At 42.4% G+C, this 20,643-nt stretch overlaps 1 protein-coding gene across 1 annotated transcript in view; it reads left to right on the top strand.

The window, feature by feature from the left end:
* The window catches only part of HMCN1 (hemicentin 1), a 1,093,576-nt gene that overhangs the window by 255,361 nt on the left and 817,572 nt on the right, over nt 1-20,643 (top strand). The window contains exon 5 of the mRNA XM_069232006.1: nt 17,758-17,929. Within this exon, the coding sequence (XP_069088107.1) occupies nt 17,758-17,929 (172 nt within the window). The remainder of the gene's footprint in view (nt 1-17,757; nt 17,930-20,643) is intronic.

The raw sequence follows: 20,643 nt of genomic DNA, 5'->3' as shown, positions 1-20,643 counted from the left end.
TGCGAATAAGAAACAGATCACGATACATAATACCTCCTAAAGGTTTTAGTTTAGCGTAGCACTACGTCAGTCACGTCAGTTCCGTCAGTCATAATGAATACCTCATCTATCCTCAAATTAGCATTAGCATGTTGGGCTTCATGCAAAACAATTTAGAACATTAATTTGGAAAGCATCTAACTAAGATCTCTAATCAAAACATACAGCAGTTGGTACCTAGAAAGAAAAGGCAAAATAGATTTCATTAACAAATAATTACCCTCCTCGAGATAGGTCAGCATACAGGATCAGTCTTCGTCTTCAGGACATCAGTTAGATCACCGTCAGTCTATCTAAGTTAAAGGCAAGGGACACTCTCCCCTTAAGGAGGAAGGTGTAACGGGGCAGTCTATGGGCAAGGATGGTTGTCTAAGTCTTAAGTCACCAAATAGAGTGACAGAGTTTCTGGATGCAATTGATATCATTCCCTACCTAATGCCCTTTGTCTCTTGTGTCATGGGTTTTTATCCCTTTTTCCAAAATATTTGGTCAGTCACTACACCCCACTATCGGTAACCAATCAAATTATACATTAAGTAATGCATTTGTCATTTCACGATATTTCTCTAAATCCTAATTGGTCTTCATAATTGACGTTTTGCGTAGGTGGCACATCCGGGGTTACTTCATTTCCTTGGCACACGTCAGGTCAAAAGTTCTCTTCTCCACGCTTTATCGTCCTTGGAAGTGTCCATAATTGTTTCGAAGTTTCATAATTTATACTAAAAGCTGCTAGCATGCGAATGGGAAAATCCTGCAAGTCAGCACACTGGAGAAACAGAAAAATACGCTTTAATATGAGAGTTACACAGCTAGTTCTCGACTCACGCTAACTTAAGATATACGAGTTCTAATGAATGCAGTTTTATACGTGTTAATGTGCTCAGTTGGGCATAATATAAATCATTATTTCTTATAGTTGACATTAGTTTACACAGGTGAACAATTCTCCACGTTTATGAATACATTTCAATGAATAATATTATTAATGCAGCATTGTTAAACGTAAGCATTTCATGTCTATAATATGTAATATTTAAACTACGCTCTCTCAGTACCTATTAGCTCACTTGTTCATATTTTGAAGAACTAGTCCAAACCAGCATTTAACTGCATGAAAGGGGCTCAAATACATAAGCGTAGCCCATTTTGCAACAGAATGGAGCGTACTTCTAAAGCGAGCACATTAGCACAATCTGGTGGTCTGTAGCTTATTCATCTCTATCTTTGGTGAAGGTTCAGGGATCCATGGAGGGATTTGTTAAAGAAAAATAGTTTAAAGCATGACTTTGAAGCGCAGTGCTGTGAAGGGGCGGGCGGCATGCTTGGGGGTGGGTGGGGTGTGGGAGCTTGGGAGGTGGGTGGAAGGATACACATTAAATTATTATATATAAAAAATGTAAAACGTACCTTTCCTACTTTGTCACTGCCGCCGCTCCTCCTTCCTGGTCACAGGAGGCACCCAGCCTGCTGTTTGGCCAATCCTGACACTGCTCCGAGCAGGAAGACTGGGAGCCTGTGCCTGCTCTCTCCAGTCTGGCAACACAGTGTTGGGCTGGAGAGAGCCTACTCCGCATGTGTGTTTGTCTGGCCCAAGACGGCCGGCCAAACATACATACGCACTGAGGGGAGTGCAAGGTGCACTCCCCTCATCCTTGTCTTCCCCAATGCCCCGCCCCTTTAACAAACAAAATGATAATAAACATAGTTTATTATCATTTAGTTTGTTAAAGGATTTGCAGTGGCTGCTGCTGGCGAAGGGAGGGTGAGGGGTTGACGCTCCTCCACCCTAACAGAGGAGCTGCCGCTGGATGATAGGAGAGAATAATTGCAGGGATTGACAGGTGTGAGGATAGAGTACAGGGAGCACAAGAGAAAGAAGAAAAGAAGATAAAGAAGACTTAGGGGCATATTTTTACCCTGTTTGCGCTGAATTAGCGTAATTTATTTTATGCTAATTCAGTGCAAACCTAACTCCATATGTATACTTTGGCGCTATACCCGTCTAGCACCAAAGTAATGGAGTTAACGTCATTTTCTGGATGTGAAAACCTGCCTTGCGCCAGTGAGATGCAAGGTAGGCGTTCCCGTCCAGAAAATGACGATATGGCCTTAACACCATATTTATTCCCATGCGCTAAATTCATGCACAGGGGAATGGGGGCCTTAAATAATAGCGCTAAGCTTGCTTAGTACCATTATTTAACGCCTGGGTACAGGCAGGCGTAAGGGGACCTGTGGGCCTTTTTCCATGGTCAGAGACCATGGAAGGAGCCCACAGGTGCCCTTGCCTGGCCCCAGGGACACCCACACCAGAGGGACACCACAGGATGGGGGACCCATCCCAGGTACGTCCCGGTAAGTATTTTCTTTTTTCCTTTTTTTCCCCACCCGGGGGCCCTGACTTGGGGGCCCCTGCATGGCACTGGCCCCAGTGGCCATCCCCAGGGGACATTTGTCCTCTGGGCATGGCCATTGGGGTAGTTGGCATGGCTCCTGTCTTTACGAAGACAGGAGCCATGTCCATGGGGGTTGTGTGCCGGGAAATGGAGTTACACTGCTTTGAGGCATTTTTCTGCCTCTAAACAGTGTAGCGCCATAATTCGGCGCTCAAGCTCCGGTTTTCCCTACTCCTCCCACGCCTGGTTAGCATCCTTTACAGGGAAACTAACAGGGCATTAGCGCCGGCTAGCGCCATTCCATAAATATGCCACCCAGCTGGCGTCCAGGAATGGCACTATACTTTTACACACAAAACTGCGCTAACGCAGTTTTGCGTTTGAAAGTATATATATGCCCATAAGTTCTTTGAGTGCATTTTTTCAGTGCGATAGCACAGAAACCAACTCCAAAGAGAAAAAGACAATTACAATTTTAGTTTGCACACATCTTATGATAGAATACAACAATTATTTGATTTTAAGAGTAGCATAGCTCAGTAGTTAAGTACCTCCAAACAGACGGATAACTGAAGATCAGAGAGTCCAATCCTAGTGCTATGGCTCAGTTGGTTAATGCAATTACCTTGAAGACCTGGGTTTTAATCAAAAGGTATTACATGCTAGATCAACTACGAGTGTTCGGTAGGATAATAAAACCTCTGTGAGATCTCTGTGAAACAGTGAAACAACTCGTCCACAGTCCCAATACGATAGTTAATTTCTTTGATTAACCTACTACAGAGATCTGAGTTGCAGGTTACACATTTGTCAAGAAGAGCTCTGTCGTAATGCACCTGTTGCAAGTACTATTAGGTAACCTGGAGGACTCGTGGTATTTTAGGTTGATAAAACACATTTATTTGAGACACAGAATGGCAATATTTCCAGAAAGCCAAGAGCCTATTTAGATTCTCTATCAATGGTTCTTTTATAGAATCACATGCTTGACAAGTTGGGGGGGTGTCTCACAGTGATTTATAATAATATTGATTAAAATGGCCTTGCCTGAAATACTTTAAAAGAATGTTTATTTAGTAGCCTGTTCACCTTGTTATAATTTGCTTTACTTTAGATTGTGCTTCCATGTCTTGTGCAAAGGAGGCTATTGGTGAGCTGTAGCTATTTCTTCAGACATGTCCACCTTTCTGTTTTTATTTTCCAACCCTGTCTACTCTTCCCCGGACTTCTCCAGCCCTTTTGGAAGCTTCACTCATTAGCCAGGAATATTTGTGATAAGAAGACACCATGGGTGAACATCTTTTCAGCCATTTGCTATCTATATGAAGGAAAGGATTTACTCGGACACCCTGAGGAATGCATATGTTCTAGGGAGCACCAGTTTGATGTTCCATATCAACAAATCGGGAGGTAGGAGGTCACATATTCTGGTGGAAGAGGTCCAGTGTAGGAAAGTCGATCTTTTTGGCATGGTTACCCCCACTTTTTGCCTGCTATGAGTGTGCTTAGACTGTTTTCACTGGGATCCTGCTAACCAGGACCCCCGTGATTGTGCTCTGTCCCTCGAAATTTGGTTGCCTAGGACCTTTGTTCACTCCATAATTGGCATACTGGTGTCCCCTTATAAGTCCCTAGTATATGGTACTTAGGTGCCCAGGGCATTGGGGCACCAGGGGTCTCCCATGGGCTGCAGCATGTATTATGCCACCCATGAGAGCCCATGAAAAATGTATCTGCAGGCCTGCCAGTTTAAGTCATCTCAATCTCACACACCTTTGACTTATTTGCTGCACTTAGCTGGAGCTCAAAAACCTGGACTTTGCCGCTCAGCAGCAGTTCCCATTAGAGCTTCCATCCCCATAATGTTCCCTAGGCCACTGCCCTCACATGATATTGACCTTTGTTACATCTGCCCCCCCCAACCAATGTCTTTGCACCGAGTGACCCTCTGCAGGTTGTACGCAGTTCAATTTTCCCTCACCCGCAAGCCCACCCCCCATCCTTTAGGTCTGCACTGTTTTCCAGGGGCAGGATGTTGAACTTGCTATGGGCGGGACATCTTCCCCTCCAAAACAGCCTAGTTGTTCACTCGTGAGGCGGGGAAACAACATCAGCAAACTCACGGCAATTGTAAAGCTTCCCCTGTCTTAGACGAAATGAAGTTCTCATATTCGCACCATTTCGTGGCAAACATGTTTTCTTTGGCCACTTGGAGGTATTTTAGAAGAAAGCCAGTGGCAAATGTACAGTCGTGCCTCTTGCTCTAGTCTTGCCTCACAGGCTGTTTTTTTCATCAGGCCAACCATAAGTGTTCTACTCTACAGTTTGTGCACGCATCTCATTCTGATTGTGTTACCACTCATCCCAAAATGTCCTCTAAAAAGCAATACATTTAAAAATGCATGTTGTCAGTGTTTGTGGGACGAAATAAAAGGGTAGGAGCTGCAGAGGTAATGTAAGTAAAACACGCAGCAAGGCAACCTTGCGAAGCCACCACCCAATGTGTAATGCAAGCTTGTCTTAATGTGAGACACATGTCTGGCCATAGCTACATTTTCCAATAAATTAGGCCGTTTCTGGTTCCACTTATATTTGTCCTGCAAATAATGAAAAAAGGCGCCCTTGGCATGTTGACAGATGCCTGCATCGTGCAGCTCGCACTCCTCCGCGACCCTTGCAATTAATCCTTTGAAAGCCCCGGTCAATGTTGACAATGAAAATGGCGTTAATGATGCTAAGCCAGAAAAATTAGTCCAGCAATGACGCGGCGCCTGGAATGTTAAGTGTCTTAATTATTCTTCCTAGAACGTCTGCGTCAGAAGCCTGGTGTAGCTTCCATTTTGAATGCTGCCTCCCCTGGTATTTGAACAGGGAAACGTGGGAGAAGTCAGGTCGTTGCTCTTTTGGAAGCGAATATCCGTTTTAATATAGTAGTTAATAATAGGGGGTTAGTCTCAGTTCAAACCTTTCAATGTTTTGGCCAATAATATACCTTAAGCAAATTGAGAAAAGTACATTTACCTCGGCCACATCATTCGGTCAAGGGAGGAGGCCAAGAATAGCATTCAGATGTCATGGTTTCTTAAGGAGGGCATTGTGGGGGTTTGACAAAACGGAATTCGAGTATACAAGAACGGGAAAACTTTAATGACAATTATTTAGCCAAGGATATAGATAGGTAGCAAAATCCTTAAACAGAAGTGATCATTTACACCTCACTTCACATCTCTGGCCAGGCAACTTGTGACATCCAGCTTAGGAACCCATCCAGCTTGTGCTGCCAAGGTAAAATAAACCTGGGAGTTACTTTCCACACCAAAGTAAAGCTTCTTCCCAAAATATGATAAATCCCAAAGAACTGCTGATGTCACTTTAAGACCCTGACCGATTGTTACTTATTTTCCCTAGAAAGTGTTCAAAGTCACAGCACTGATCTACCTCGTAGGAACATACACGCTCTACCAGATGGGTTTAATGTGCTAATGAATGTCATTTGCATTCTTAAAATTCAGATTTTGGTTCTGTGAATCTTAGTGTGGATATTGCAGATGCAGCTGCTACGTTCTGCACCACCAAGTGTCACATATATGACCAAACAATGGCAACAAAAGCCCAGTTTCTAATGGAGGACATCTTTTCCACATTTTAGCCCCTGGGTAAAGGCTAATCTTTTGCTGGTTTATTAGCATCTGCCTGGATATTCAATAGGATAAGTGGCCAAGAAGTGTGATGATCTATGTCCACAGTCATGTTAATTCAGTAAAGCTAACACGGCTGATCGCTACTTTCACAAGACCACAATCAGTGCTTAATAAATGTAGAAAAAATTAGCGAAGCTACTCAAAATGTTTCTTAGGAGCCTGCCACCTGAGCTGCCAAATGCTGTGCTTGTGGAATATTAAGGTTGCCTAGTGTTAGCGTGCCCTTGGGTTATCTATGTCATCATAGTAAGTGGTTGGATGCTGCTTTAAGGTCGATGAATCTTTTGACTCGTTTAAATTATATATAGATTATATCATGTAACACAACAACATTAAATAATAATAATCACCAAAGAGTCAGCAAAGAAACGCACCATGACCAATTTGGTCATGAACAACCACACCTTTTAGTATCAATTAAAATGTTTATTTCCCTATATGGACAATGCTAAGGTCACGAAAATTAGTCTCAGCACCAAATGGTACAAGTAAAGAAACATCACAGGCTGACCATATCTCCTAGAGAATCTTAGTTTAAACAAAGTAATGAGAACAATAATCTCAACAGCAAAAACACTCATTAATACCAGCAATTTTTGAGAACAGATTACCATCAATTTATTGGCATTAGGAAACACCTCACTAACCTCAGATTAGCATTAGCATGTTGGGCTTCAAGCAAAAGTTTTAGTAACATAAATTTAGAAAGCATCTAGCTAGGGCGCAACAAAACAGCAGCAGTATCAAAACAGTAGGTACCTGAAAAAGAAAGACAAATACAATACATAGAATTCATACATTTACCTCTCCTTAAGGTAATCAGCAATCGGGTTATAACTTCATATGGGAGACATCAGGACAAGGGGCAGGAAAAGGTGTGACAGTTCAGAATTTGGACTCTAAGTTCTCTGAACCATCAAGTTAATTATCTAGGGCAGGCAGCAACGTGCTACAGGCTCTAAGCATTCAGCGCTAAAGTAAACACCAGCAATCACTGCATGGAGCATGGGAAATAACTCAAAATAATAAAGTAGCAGAATGTCAGTAGACTGACTGGCTAAGCATGAAATGTCAAGTTGATAGATCACAAGAATGCAAAGTGAAGTCTCTGGAAACCAGGAAGTAATGAAACCCAAATGTTTGATTCTCAAACATTAAATTAAACTGCTAAACATTTGTCATTCGCTAAAAACGTCATATAAAAAGAGAACATCCAATCATAAAACATCTCATCAGAAATATAGTGAAAGTATCATAATATGAGTTTAAATGCTTTGGATTTTCTGCTTTTCCCTTTTGCTTAAGCCCAAACGATATTAATTGTTGCACCTGAAGCACGCTTCTGAATGGTTCAGGAGAGCGCTTTGTTCAGCCACTCCAGAATACAATGCTAGAGGGCAATAGCTACAAAGCTGTAGAAACATTTTCAAATCAGTTCTTTCCCTCAAAATAAATACATTCCATTAGTACGAATAGAGAATAAACTCATGATTCAAACAAAAGAAGCTTGTAATTCTATGGGGATGATCTCATGCAGTTGATACTTTAGCTCAGCTTGGCAGACAGATAACTACAAGCAGTGGTCTTGCCCAGCTTTAGGCCCAGCAGAGAACAAGAAATACTCATATCGAAAGAAATACATTTAAGTAATGAAAGTTTTAAACAAGTTTGAGATTCAAATAAAGAACGTGTTATACAGAGGACATGAAGTCATTCTACTAACGTTGCAGTTTTCAGTGCTTTGGCAGTCGTTCAACATTAGCTCTGGCCTTGCTCTATTAGAGACACCTCAGAAACCCAAGAAATACTCATATTATTTCAGCATTTATTTTTGCAGAGAACATGTTCTTAAAGAGACAGAATATTTCCCATTACAGTGTAAGTTTTTTTATTATAATCATGTGCAGGCCTTTCACTTAGAGGCGGCCAATCAAAAAGGCACAATTTTTGTCAACATTAATTTTTAACATTTAAACATTTCACACATTAGTACCTCAGTATGATTACATAAAAGATAATTATTGATGTCATAATATCTGTGCTCACACTAGTCTTTATTCTACTTCTTTCCTCTTACCTACATATCATCACAAACAGAAAGCGGGAACCCGAAAGACAGAGAAAACGGGGCAGGGATTATCTGGCTGTAGATTAAACACGACCAGACTTGGTACTCAGCGCTCACCAGTAATTGCGCTAGTTGTCAGCTTCCAAGCTGAGCTTCAGGCAATCTTTCTCTCACAAATTGCCATTCAGTACAAATTAAGTCTTGCCCATGAGTAGTCCAGGAGCAGTTTACAGGCCTGTGAAGTTCTGAGACTAGTTTTTCCTTCAACTTCAAAACATGGCCTGCTTGATAACATAGCACATTTGATCTTGACTAGATCTAGAATTTACTGAAAAAATACCTGGGAACAGTTTACTTTAAAAGGAATTATTGGAAGACAGCACATTAAATATCAATATGGTGTATGTCAATTCTTGGCTCAGCCTTTTCTTCTCCATATTTCCATACACACCTTTGGCTGCTGAACTCTTTCTAAAATTCACGGTACTCTCAGCCAGCTCAATCTCTGGTGTTTTTTTTGTGTGAGTAACAATGTCAAGCATTCTCCGTCATTAGGGACGACCTTCTAACACTGGGCATTCCATATGTAACAATTACACTATGGCCAAGGCTAGATCCAACCAAATCCAATGATAACACTGACAATGGTTGCTTTGTTGTTATTAATGTTAATATTAACCTACATGAGATACAAAAGCAAACTCAAAATGAGGCTGTTGAACTGGGGAGTAAAGAATAGGAAGGATTGCAGATAGGGTGGAAGCAAAAGGAAAAGACAGAATATAAGATTGGGTTGTATTATAAAAGGTAGCAGGGGAGTTTCGTGTTTTCATCATGCACTATTTTCTCAAATATTTTTAATTTTAGAGATGAGGATGGTCCATGGCATACTTATTATTATTTTTGTTTATTTGTGGCTTTCTAGAGTGTGAACTAGGCCCAACAGAGGTGTCATTGCACTGTACATGTGGGATAAGCATACAGTTAAATGAACAGTTATATATGGTTGTGTAAAACAGTACAATCCTGCACAGAGATTTCTATATAGAATAGCATAATGTACCCTAGGTAAATCAATCAGAGGTATTACAGATTATAGAGGTACTACGCGGGGTTAAGATTTTCGGCATGGATCAGATAGGATGACATTGTCCAGGCTGTGTCTTTTGTGAGCAGGTATGGATATGGGAAGAGCTGCTACAAGAGGACACTCATATTTGTGAATCAACCCCAAAATTTCCAACATCGTATTTGTAGAAGTGCACAGTACTACCTATTTGCACTAACTGAATATGAATATCCCCTGAATATTGCATTTTATTCCTATTTTATATGTGTTGGGAATAATTCACAAAGGCATAAAATTGTGTAGAAGAAAGTACTAATACTGTACATAATCCAAAATGCCTTGTTTCCGCCCTACAGCTCTTCATGACTGAGAAAATAATAATTTTACTATAGTTGGAATAGAATCACACACTCTGGCATAATATTTTTTGGTTGTCAGCCAGAACCACTGATGAGATTCCCAAACTCTTAATAGGATTCCCTTCCTCATATTTTCTAGTAGTTGTAATTTAGCGTCTATTCTCAGAATTTTCTTAGTTGCACTTCTTTTTAAGTTCTCTAAGGCTTTCCAAGTGTCAGCTCATTCTGTGCTCCAATACCTCAGTTAGGCTTCCACTTTTCCTAGTGTCCGAGTCACATCTTTTATCCTTCTAGGGAAGGCCTCCAGCTTCAATACTGTTGTTTTGACCGTCTGTTGTGAAACGTTCTGTGGTGAGGGTCAGGTCAGCATGAAATACATTCATAGGTTCCGAGAGTTTTTGCTACAGTGAGGAGGGACCTCCTGGGAGGAGTCATCTTCCTGCAGTATGCATGCCCCCACCATTGTGTTGGTGCTCGAGGCTGAGAAACGATTCGGAACTTTCTCATATTTTTCCACAGCTATGTTTGGGTGTCCATAGAGCAGTGCTTGTGGAGAAATAGGAGAGAGGCTGCAATATGGCATTCGGGTTGCAGCTTCTAATAGTGTTGGGCCTCATTCTCTTGTTAACACTGAGTGTGCAGGCACACAAAACCTTTTGTTTGCCAATACCTTTGTGCTATGGGCCTCTAAACTTTCTGCCTGCCTCCTACCCTCTTTAACTCTACTAGGCTATGGCAGCACTTGGATTGATCTACTTCCTGGTGTAAGGAGGAAGTCAAGCTTTCCACAGCTAGCTCCTATAATTGTGTGATGTCATGAGAGCATGAAACAAATGCTGGAGGGTGCTGCTCAGTGCCTCCTCAGATAAACCTGCCATCATGTTCAAATGGAAACCATGAAGCAGGACCCCTGTATCTTCAAGCCTCAGACTTTTCTCCATGTGCTTGTTTACCCAGGACAGGCAAAGGTATAGGGCTAGTGATGGGAGCTCGAAGCCACAGTAACCCTCTTGGGAAAACGTTAGCCACGCCTCCTCGTTCTATAAATATCTTTGTAACATTTTTCCCTGCTTCACACCTCCATAAAATAGCACTGCTTGGCTCAATTGTTGCAATACCCACAGACAGGATTTGTGGTTCTAGTGTGTGACCTTTTTCTTAAAAAGGCTGTTTCTGCTGATGATGGCCCTTCACACCAGGAATCCTGCACAAGAATTTCATTAATTTCATAGCATATGTAGCACACTCTATACTTTAATGGCTGATCTCATAAAGGGCCATGTGGGACGTAGAAATAATGTGGTCACAGCTGGTAGGGGTCAAGAGTTTTTACATTGTGTCTTGGGTATTAATGAGTGTGCCATCCAGATCAAGTATTGCGTGCTATAATATTGTCCACTTTTGCACTCCGTTCACAGTATTAACAGTGATTAATGCCGTCTAGAGAGGATGTTAACCTGATGTTAAGCCTGAACAGATGATGATACAGCAAAGTGAAAATAAGGGCATTTAACAATGGTTAACACCAGACAATATGAGGTCAACAAGGCTATTAGAGCCCATACCCCTATTATCATGTGACTGATGCATATAAAAATGTCTGCTATCTCTGACTGCTTCATGTCCCTGCTGCTGAACTTAAAAAGCAGGCACACAACAGTAGTTAGTCGCAGTACTGTAAGCTTTCTGATTGACTGAGCCAATCTCAGCATACTATACAAGGTGCTGAAACATCATACCACATCCTCACATCTGGACACGGTACAGCATACACTACCCTGCTGTAATTCGGATAGGTAATTCCTACACATAAACCATAACACATCCACAGTCCCTCTCACATCTGGGCTTAGGGCATATGAATCCATGAGGTCAATCGCCCAATAGTCAAGGCACCTTACTGCAATCCACTTACATAGCAAAAGTTTTAACAGTATGGAGGTCCGGTAGAAAATGTATACCTTTTATTGGAGCAGTGCAAACAATATACAGATGTTACAATTGTAGCATCTGTATATTATTTGCATTGCTCTAATAAAAGATATCAAAGCTCCTCAAAATATGTTAAATCCCCCTATAAATACAGGAACATGTAAATTGCCAATTTTTGCATTACATGCACACTCCTGCTTAACCTTAAAGCATTCTTTCACTTATTAAAAAACTGTTTTTAGGGCAACAATTACTAAATTGTTATCTCATTGTCCTATATGCTAACAAGTTTCTAAAAATTTTGCAGTGAAACACTACATTCCATGGGAAATGTATGTTAGCTGCCAATCTGTCCTCCTTGTCTTTCTCTCCCCATGTTCCGGTATGCTTATGTATATTGTGTTACTTGTTTTACATTTTCAGGCATTATCTTTAATACTATCTCTTAAAGTGTACATTGTTTTTATAACTGACGTTGCATTTTTATAGTGGCTAGTATCCCTGACAAAGCACCCAAGTGCATTATTTGATTGGCTACCTGTTAGAAATGGGTTCTCTAGTTGGCAGTTGTTTGCACCCTGTCCAAGTAAGGACCCTCACTTTATTCACGGTAAGGGAGTCACACACCTAAGACAAATCCTGCTCACCCCCTTGGTAGCTTGGCACGACCACTCAGGCTTATCTCAAAAACAATGTGTTAAGTATTTGTCCCCACACACAGTAGCACAGTGAAAACATTACAAATGGCCACCACACCAGCTTTGAAAAATAGCCAATATTCATCTAAGTTAAACAAGACCGAAATGACAGGCATCCAACATACACAAGCAAAGATACACATTTTAAACGATTAAATCCCAATAAAGCACTTAGAAACACAACAGCTCCAACTGTGGCTATCACAATATCATTGATGGAGTCCAACGGCACTTGCGAGGGAGTGCAGCGCTGGTCATGGAGTCGCACGGACCCCCACAGGTACAGTACGTTTGAAAACAATGAAACAAGGGCGTTGCACGGAGTCGGGAGGTGAGGCGCCGCTGGAGCCTGTGAGCGTCGGTTCCTTACTGCTACTGGGGAGGTTAGGCATTGGTTCCTTACTGCGAGGAAGGGTAGATGAGGCATTGGTTCCTTACAGTTGCAGGGGAGATGATTCAGTAGCGAGGCGTCGGTTCCTTACGATCCAGCGGAGGTGACGAATCTGGTGGGCCAAAACACGATGGGGCGACCTCTCTGGGTTGCAGTCACACCACAGGGCCACAGACATTGCAGGAGAGTTGGTTGTCACAGATGTTGGTGACAGAGCACTTGGGACTCACTACGTCATGGGACTTCAGGCGTGCTGCAGCAGCTTTAGGCCTGTGGGACTTGTCACAGTTGTCGCACTCTAGCGGGGACCACAGCTTTGGTGCAGGCAGAGTTGGGCAGCGGCACCTGTTCTGGAGTCGTCCGGAGTCAATGTGCGTTGTTCTTCTTGTTTTTAGTCCAGATTTCACTCCCAAGGGCCCAAGAACTGGAATGGGCACTACCTGGCAAGTCAGGGTCCTCAGTACGAGAACCCAGAGGCTGGTAGGTGAAGTCTTTGCTGTCCCTGAGACTTCTTAACAGGAGGCAAGCTCGGTCCAAGCCCGTGGAGAAACTTCACAAGCAGGATACACAGCAAAGTCCAGTCTTAGTCCTCTCCAAAGCAGCAACTGCAGGCCAACCAAGCAAAGCACACATAGAAAAGGGGCAGTACTCACAGCTCTTCAGCTCTTCTCCTTGGCAGAGGTTCCTCTTAATCCAGAAGTGTTCCAAAGTTGTGGGGTCAGTGGTCCAATACTTATATTAATTTCTGCCTTTGAAGTAGGCTAACTTCAAAGGAAAGTCTTTGTAGCGCACAAGACCCTGCCTCTTCATGTCCTGGCCTCAAACACACTTCAGGGGATTGGAGACTGTATTATGTAAGGATTAGCACAGCACTATTCAGGTGCAAGGGGCAGTTCCTCCCTCCACTGTAGCCCAGGATGACCCATCAGATATGCAGGACACACCTCAGCTCCCTTTGTGTTGCTGTCTAGAGTGAATTCACAAACAGCCCAACTGTCAGTTTGGCCTAGACGTGTATACAGCAGCCAGTCAGAGGCACAGAATGATTAAGCAAGAAAAGGCCTACTTTCTTAAAGTGCCATTTTCAAACTTAAGATCTAAAAAACAACTTTAACAAAAGATGTATTTTTAAATTGTGAGTTCAGAGATCCCAAACTCTATATCTCAATCTGCTCCCAATGGGAAATTACACTTAAAATGTATTTAAAGGCAATCCCCATGGTAACCTATGGGAGAGGTTGGCCTGGCAATGGTGAAAAATGAGTTTGGCAGTATTTCGCTATCAGTACATGTAAAACACACCAGTACATGTCCTACCTTTTAAATACACTGCACCCTGCCCATGAGGCTATCTAGGGTCTACCTTAGGGACACCTTACATGTACTGAAAGGGAAAGTTTGGGCCGGCAAGTGGGTGAACTTGTCAGGTTGACATGGCAGTTTAAAACTGCACACACAGACATTGCAATGGCAGGTCTGAGACAAGTTTACCGGGCTACTCAAGTGGGTGGCAGAATCAGTGGTGCTGGCCCACTAGTTTCATTTGAATTACAGGACTTGGGCACACATGGTGCACTATACTAGGGACTTACTAGTAAACCAGATATGCCAATCATGCGTAACAAATCACAATGTACACAGGGAGCAATTGCATTTGCACTTTAGCACTGGTCAGCAGTGGTAAAGTCCCCAGAGTGCAAAAACAGCAAAAACAAAATCCAGCACACAGCCAAAAATACATGAGACAGAGGCAAAAAGGCAGTGAAAACCATGCCAAGGATGCAAAGTCTAACACTACCCATGAGGATTGCTTATTTGGAAGAGTGCTGACTTTGTGGTGTAGTCTATGTGGGAAGCGTTTTAGTGTCATTACCGAGCCGACTGGTGCTCTTTTCCTTTCATCAATCACACTACTTAGGGTGGTGGAAGGAAAAAGTGTGAGAGGTAGAGGACACAAAGATTCCATTATTCAGTTGCTCTGAGTTACTCTGTGAATCCCTTACAGAATTTTGTGTAATGGCTGAACCATTAGCCAACACCAAGCACTCGATACTGCCATCTGGAAAGAGGGTATGTAAATTCTGGGTGGGACTGTTGAGGGAGAGGACAGATAGATCTGCCTGGTTGGTCTGTGTTATGCTGTTTGATTGCACAGACATATTTTAGTACTTTAAGGTTCCAATTGAGGGCTTCGGAGCATGAAAATGGGACCTGCATGGATGGACTACGATGAAGTCTTCCATGATACTGTTAGCACGTCAGAGCCTAGATAAGTAAACTTACCAGGAGACGCGTTTAGGCCGACAAACCTTTGGGCCACGTTTTTCTTTTTAATGAGTTGTTCGGTATGTTTCTTGATGTCATGCCAGCACATGTACTCAGGAGGATGTTTTTGAAAATTCTAGCTTGGGCAGGGTTTGACGGGAATTCAGATGACCTGCTTGCCTTGGTTAGTGATTGTTGTCTATTAGCATTTGTTATGATATTTAATTTGTTTTGTTTTTTGGTTGATTTGTTTTTGAGGTGCTTGGCTGGATTTTTTGTCTTGTTGGCAAGCTTGTTGATTATGGCATTGCTGATGGCTTGCTTCTGTATTTGGGTCGGAGGGCTAAAAACGTGCCGACAGCTCGGGGAGTCTAAGGTTGCAAGTTATCATGCCAGGGACCCTCTTTCAGCGAGAGAAACAGGCCATCCCAATCACCTGCAATGGGGTTCCTGCACAGACCTCTGATCTCTTCCCTGTACAGTGCTTTAGTGTGTACTGACACCATTCGTCAGCTGTTGGAGGAGCAATAGACTTCAATCTCAGTCAGATCAACAAAGCGAACAGTTAGTCTGCCCATTTATAGCAATCAGCTTGTCCACCACTTTGGACTAATAGGTCCCCAAAGATGGGACACTCCACATCATATGATAAAAAAATCACAGGAGGCGCCGCACAGGTCAGGAAGCAATGACAGATGCAGAGATTTTGTTGACTTTAGCAACTGATAAGTAGGCCCTATGTAAAATATGAAACTGTATGGGGTTGAACCTGCCATTTCATGAGTAGGCGTGTGGATATGCTATTGCATTCTCTCCCTCCACCTACCTGTCATAAGGCCCACTAACGAAATCACTCATGGAAAGTGATCACCTGGCTGAAGTGGAAAGGTTAAAGAGGGAGATAAGAAGGAGAAAGCTCAGATGTAACATGGGTATTTGGGTCTGATTCAGAGTCTCAAGATATCTGAACAATGGAAATTAAAAAATAAAAAAGGTTGGGAGGAATCCAAAAAGGCAATTTGCAATTTAGAATTGCATGTTGCACAATCTATATCAAACTTGTGGAGCAACCAATGCTTTTACATGCTTTAAGTAAATCTGGCTGAAGACACTTAGGGCATGATTTATATCCTGCCGGATGACTTGTGGGCATGCCAGGGCAACAGAGTAAACTACTCCATTGCCCTGGTGGAAGGTCGGCCCACTAGATTTATAAATTACCACCCAGCTTGGGTCATTTATAAAGGCAATGTCAGGAACGGAGCTCATTTACAATGCATTTTGTTGTTGACTGGAGGGTAGCATCAGATGGGCACAGCACTGCAGCATACAGTATTATTTTGTTCTTTTCAATAAGAATCTCGAAACAGAATTTTATTTTTGGAAAAAAACAATTGATATGCCCCTCGCCATAGGAGGCTCTTCCTATGGCAGCGGGAGCATTATAACGATTTTACTGTTCATTACTCCCAGGTTTACCTGGCAGTAAGGCACAGTAAAAAGTCATTACATGTCCAGCCATTCAAATTGGGTGGGCAGACATGTAGCCATTTCTCAGACAGCCCTTACTCCCCAGGGCCACTAGAGAAGCTTGGCCATGGTGCAGACAGAGTAGTCTCTGTCGTGGCCATACTGAAGGCCTGCCCGCCTTTAAATTGGGCAGGTGGATCTTCGTATTGGCGTTATGTATACTCTGTTGCCATTGCGACAGAGCACACATGCCACCATTTTATAAATTGGACCCTTAATGCCTCTTTCCGATTCAGAACGTTTAGGAGTATGCTCAAAATCAAAGTACACTGAACCAAGCAGCAAGTGGGAACAGTGTTTACTGTAGCATAAAGTTGTCATTGATCATTCAGTTTAATTATAGGAGCAAATGACAGTATTTCCCAGATGTGTATCTTTTCAATAACCAAACATCTGAAGTGCCAGGGCTTTAATTTCTGTGCATTTCCACTCATTTTTAAGGAGAATCAAACAGCTTCAAATATTAGACAACCGTACACACTGCAACTTCAAAATCTGCATCTTACATTCTAATAAATGGTAGGTACTTTTGTGTGCAGTCATTGAATGATACCTTTATTTTGATGAGTTTGGCTATGGAGACAGGACTCCCCTTTTGAGCAGCTCTTATAAAAATTGACTGGTATAGAACATGGCATCTCCAATGCATGGGTGTTGTTTCCTGTTTGAGCAGGCCACCTGGTCGCTGCAATTTACAATATTGTGTTATGATCTTTTCATATTCATATAAGATAGCATTGATGATTCATAATCAACTGTATGGTCTCAGGCCCACCTAGCAGTATGACTGGTGACCCCGCAAGTCTGCTGGATGTACCCACTTGTAGCCTTAGCACCAGTGTCACGCCTACACTAAAGAATCTTATATACAAAGTTCAGAGGTTTGACCTATTTGTGACCTAGTACTGGCACCTGCTAACTACAAGGGTCCAATGTACTTGTGAAGTTCTGGCCTTCAGAGTTTGGACCAATTACTGGGCTATACTTCTGCCTTTCATCTCCAGTCGTCGGGCTTGTTTGTGTCCTATTCCCGACACTTAATGTCTCTATTCTTCACTGTCAACAGCACAACAAGTTTCTACCGTAAATAGCATAAAAATCACATTCTTAAACTTTGCTGCTCTTAAATGGTGTTTCAGATTTCGATTACATTGATACTGTTATTAGTACAGATGTTTTCCCATGCTGGGTTACTGCAGTCCATAGGACCTATTGCATTTGCCCTTAAATTAAACAGATTGACAATGATTGATGTTGATCTGTGCATTATGTTGATTAACATTGTTTTCTTCATTTCCCTGATCAGGTTTTGAAATGGGTGGAGGAAGCAGTGCAGGCATCCAAGGTGCATCTCCTTTCGACAGATCATTCAAGCCACGCAGTGAACACATGGCAAATACCATTCGACCCAAGTCTGAAGGAGGTGACTGTGTCACTTAGTGGACCTTCTCCAGAGGTTGAAATCCGGGATCCACTAGGTATGTTATGAAAATTGTTAGAAATTATCATACCTACAATGATGCTGCTCATATCTCCAATGCTTCTGTAAACCCTGACTAGAAACCTTGATGTCACTTTGAGTCTTCCCTCTCCGGCTACTCCTGTATATAAACACTTGGCTTTTGGCACTACAGCAGTCACAGCATTGCCAAGGGGCCTTTATTTTTGTCCTGCCAGGCTTCTAAAACCCTCATGTCAACTATTATTTACACGTCTGCAACCTCCTACTTTCAGGTGGGTTCACTGAGGCCCTCTTCATTCGATGCAGTATCAGGAGTGGTGCCACCTGAATCATTCAAGGCTCTCCTCAATCACGCTGCATTTAACTAATCCTCCAGTCGCTCCATGGCCAACTGTCTAAAACGCACAGTAAACGTTAAACATCCGTGGTGTGCTATAGTAATGATTGTAATGTGTTCGCAACTGAAACAGATGTTAAAGCAGAAGACCTAATTTCACCTTTTGAAGTATATTTATAATGTCATGTTATTTAGTTCTATCTTATTTATTTTAGTTTGTATTTTGCTTGTATTAATTCCCGAAGCTGGACAGTTTTCTGCCATTTATTTGTAACATTCAATTAATAAATAAAAAACACAAATACAACTTTGTAAAAAATACACTATATTTTTCATTAAATATTTTTATTGTCTTAATTAATAGATACTGTAACAGTATCCGCATAATTGGCCAGAACATTTTGAGGTGGCTTCTGAGATGCTTAAAGTGCTTGTAATTCAGTAATACAATTTTACATTCAGTAAAAGGGTAGATACCATTAAAACATTGATTTCCACCTGTGTTGTTTTCTCTATTGTGGTTAAACAGCAGCTTTATGTTAATTCCTCTCATCTCACGCAAGTTCTCAATAACTAATAAGAAATCAGATATGAGGTGAGATACCCTGTGGCATTTCCCATTAAGACAAAATCTTAGGGGCTCATCACAAGTTTGCGGGATTGAGACTGCCGTCATACTGGTGGCCTCATCCCATGTTGTACTACAATGTTTCCACAGGCTGACCGGCAGAAACATCTTATTGTGATGTTTCCACCAGTCAGCCCTGCAGAAACAGTGCCACGGCATTGGCCTAGTCTCCCTTAAGAGCAGACAGTGCACATTTCATAGGTGCTCACAGGGAGGCCCCTGCACTGCCCATGAAATGGGTACGGGCAGTGTAGGGGCCCCTCTGTGGCCCCTACCACTGGCTTTCTGCCAGCCTTTACGTGACAGTGCAACTGCCATGGAAAGGCTGTCAGAAAGTGGACTCATGATCAGCACGGCAGTGCTGCCATGGGCACCGCCGTAGCTGGCCATGACTCTGACTGGCACACCCCATCGGGATCCGTGGCAGCAGAGGTTTGTAATCTGGCGGTCGAACCACCAGGAGTGCGGTGGTCCAACCACCACCACGAGTTTAGCAGTCTTCTTGTAATGAGGCCTTTATTCTCTGTATTGACAGACCTGTTAAATCAGCAGGTTGCAAAGTAAAGGTGCCAAAATTTCGATACTTATTCTATATATATTTTTTTTTTTAAACCTATAGAATTAGAATAGAATAATCTTTATTGTTCAGTGAAATAAAACTTACAATTTGAAAGATACAAGCAAAAACACCAATAAAGGAGATCCAGCTATAAACATGTGTCTCTATATATTGACATTTGATATTCACTAGTTAAAAGATGATTGGGATACCTAAAACCCCTTTAAAAGATAAGAGAAAACTGCAAGGCTCATAAAACATGACTTTGTTAGTGCCAGAAAGTGCTTAGTGCTTTAACAGAGGTGCACTGCGTGCTGTAGACTGAGCCAAACAAAAGCCATCTGTTCATAGTGCAAAGACTCTGAAGAAGATACTTCTTCTAGGGAAGATACACGGGCAATGCGCAAACAGGTGCAAGCGTACGAAAGGTAACCACTCACTATGAAACCAGCTTACACAAAGGTGGTCATTACGACCCTGGTGGTCATGAGACCGCCAGGGCCGCGGTAAAGGTCGGACCGCCAACACTGCCAGGTTGCCGCCAGCCAACCATAGTTTTGTTTCAGCCAGGCTCATACATTTAAGAACTTTTCAACAGATCATTAGGTTCTCTCCTTAAAGGCAGGCTTTGAGGGCCTACTGACATGAGCGTATTCCATTCCTAATGAAGTGCAGTTTCAGCAGACCTCTTCATTCTGTCATTAAGGCAGGGCAAGTGCAAACAATATGACAAATGTCTTCCTTTGGGTAACAGCAGAACCGGCATGAGATCATGGTGCAATGACTTCTCCGAACAAGAGAATTGCATTGTGTGGGGAGGCCACGTAGCTGAATTTCAACAGCTTAAATTTTGTCTTTAACCCAAGCAGTTCCCCTAGATATGGTTGAGGCTTTAAGAGGCCGTATGAACTATTGTCATCCAGGTGTGTGATCTTTTTGATACCAGGGCTTTTTCTTTATCAAGAGAGGAGATTTTTTTCTCTGTTGAGTTTATGGCTCTGTTAAAAGCTGGTGGAGTGAGAGTCAGTGCCCAGAGGGCTTCTGCCTGAAACTTCATTAGGGCCAAGTTTAGTTAGTCATGTGCCTGGGAGTCTCTTGAATCAGAAATAGCCTTCTGCACAATCCTACCTAGTGTGGCTCCCGCTTCGTTTTAGATAGGCACCCAGGCTGTTTACATTCTGTTTCCAGAGACTGAAGTCCAGTTGT

Source organism: Pleurodeles waltl, chromosome 4_2 (assembly GCF_031143425.1).
Source record: "Pleurodeles waltl isolate 20211129_DDA chromosome 4_2, aPleWal1.hap1.20221129, whole genome shotgun sequence".
NCBI classification, from domain to species: domain Eukaryota; kingdom Metazoa; phylum Chordata; class Amphibia; order Caudata; family Salamandridae; genus Pleurodeles; species Pleurodeles waltl.
The sequence above is the reverse complement of the archived record's forward strand: the minus strand, read 5'-3'. Positions and strand labels throughout refer to the sequence as shown.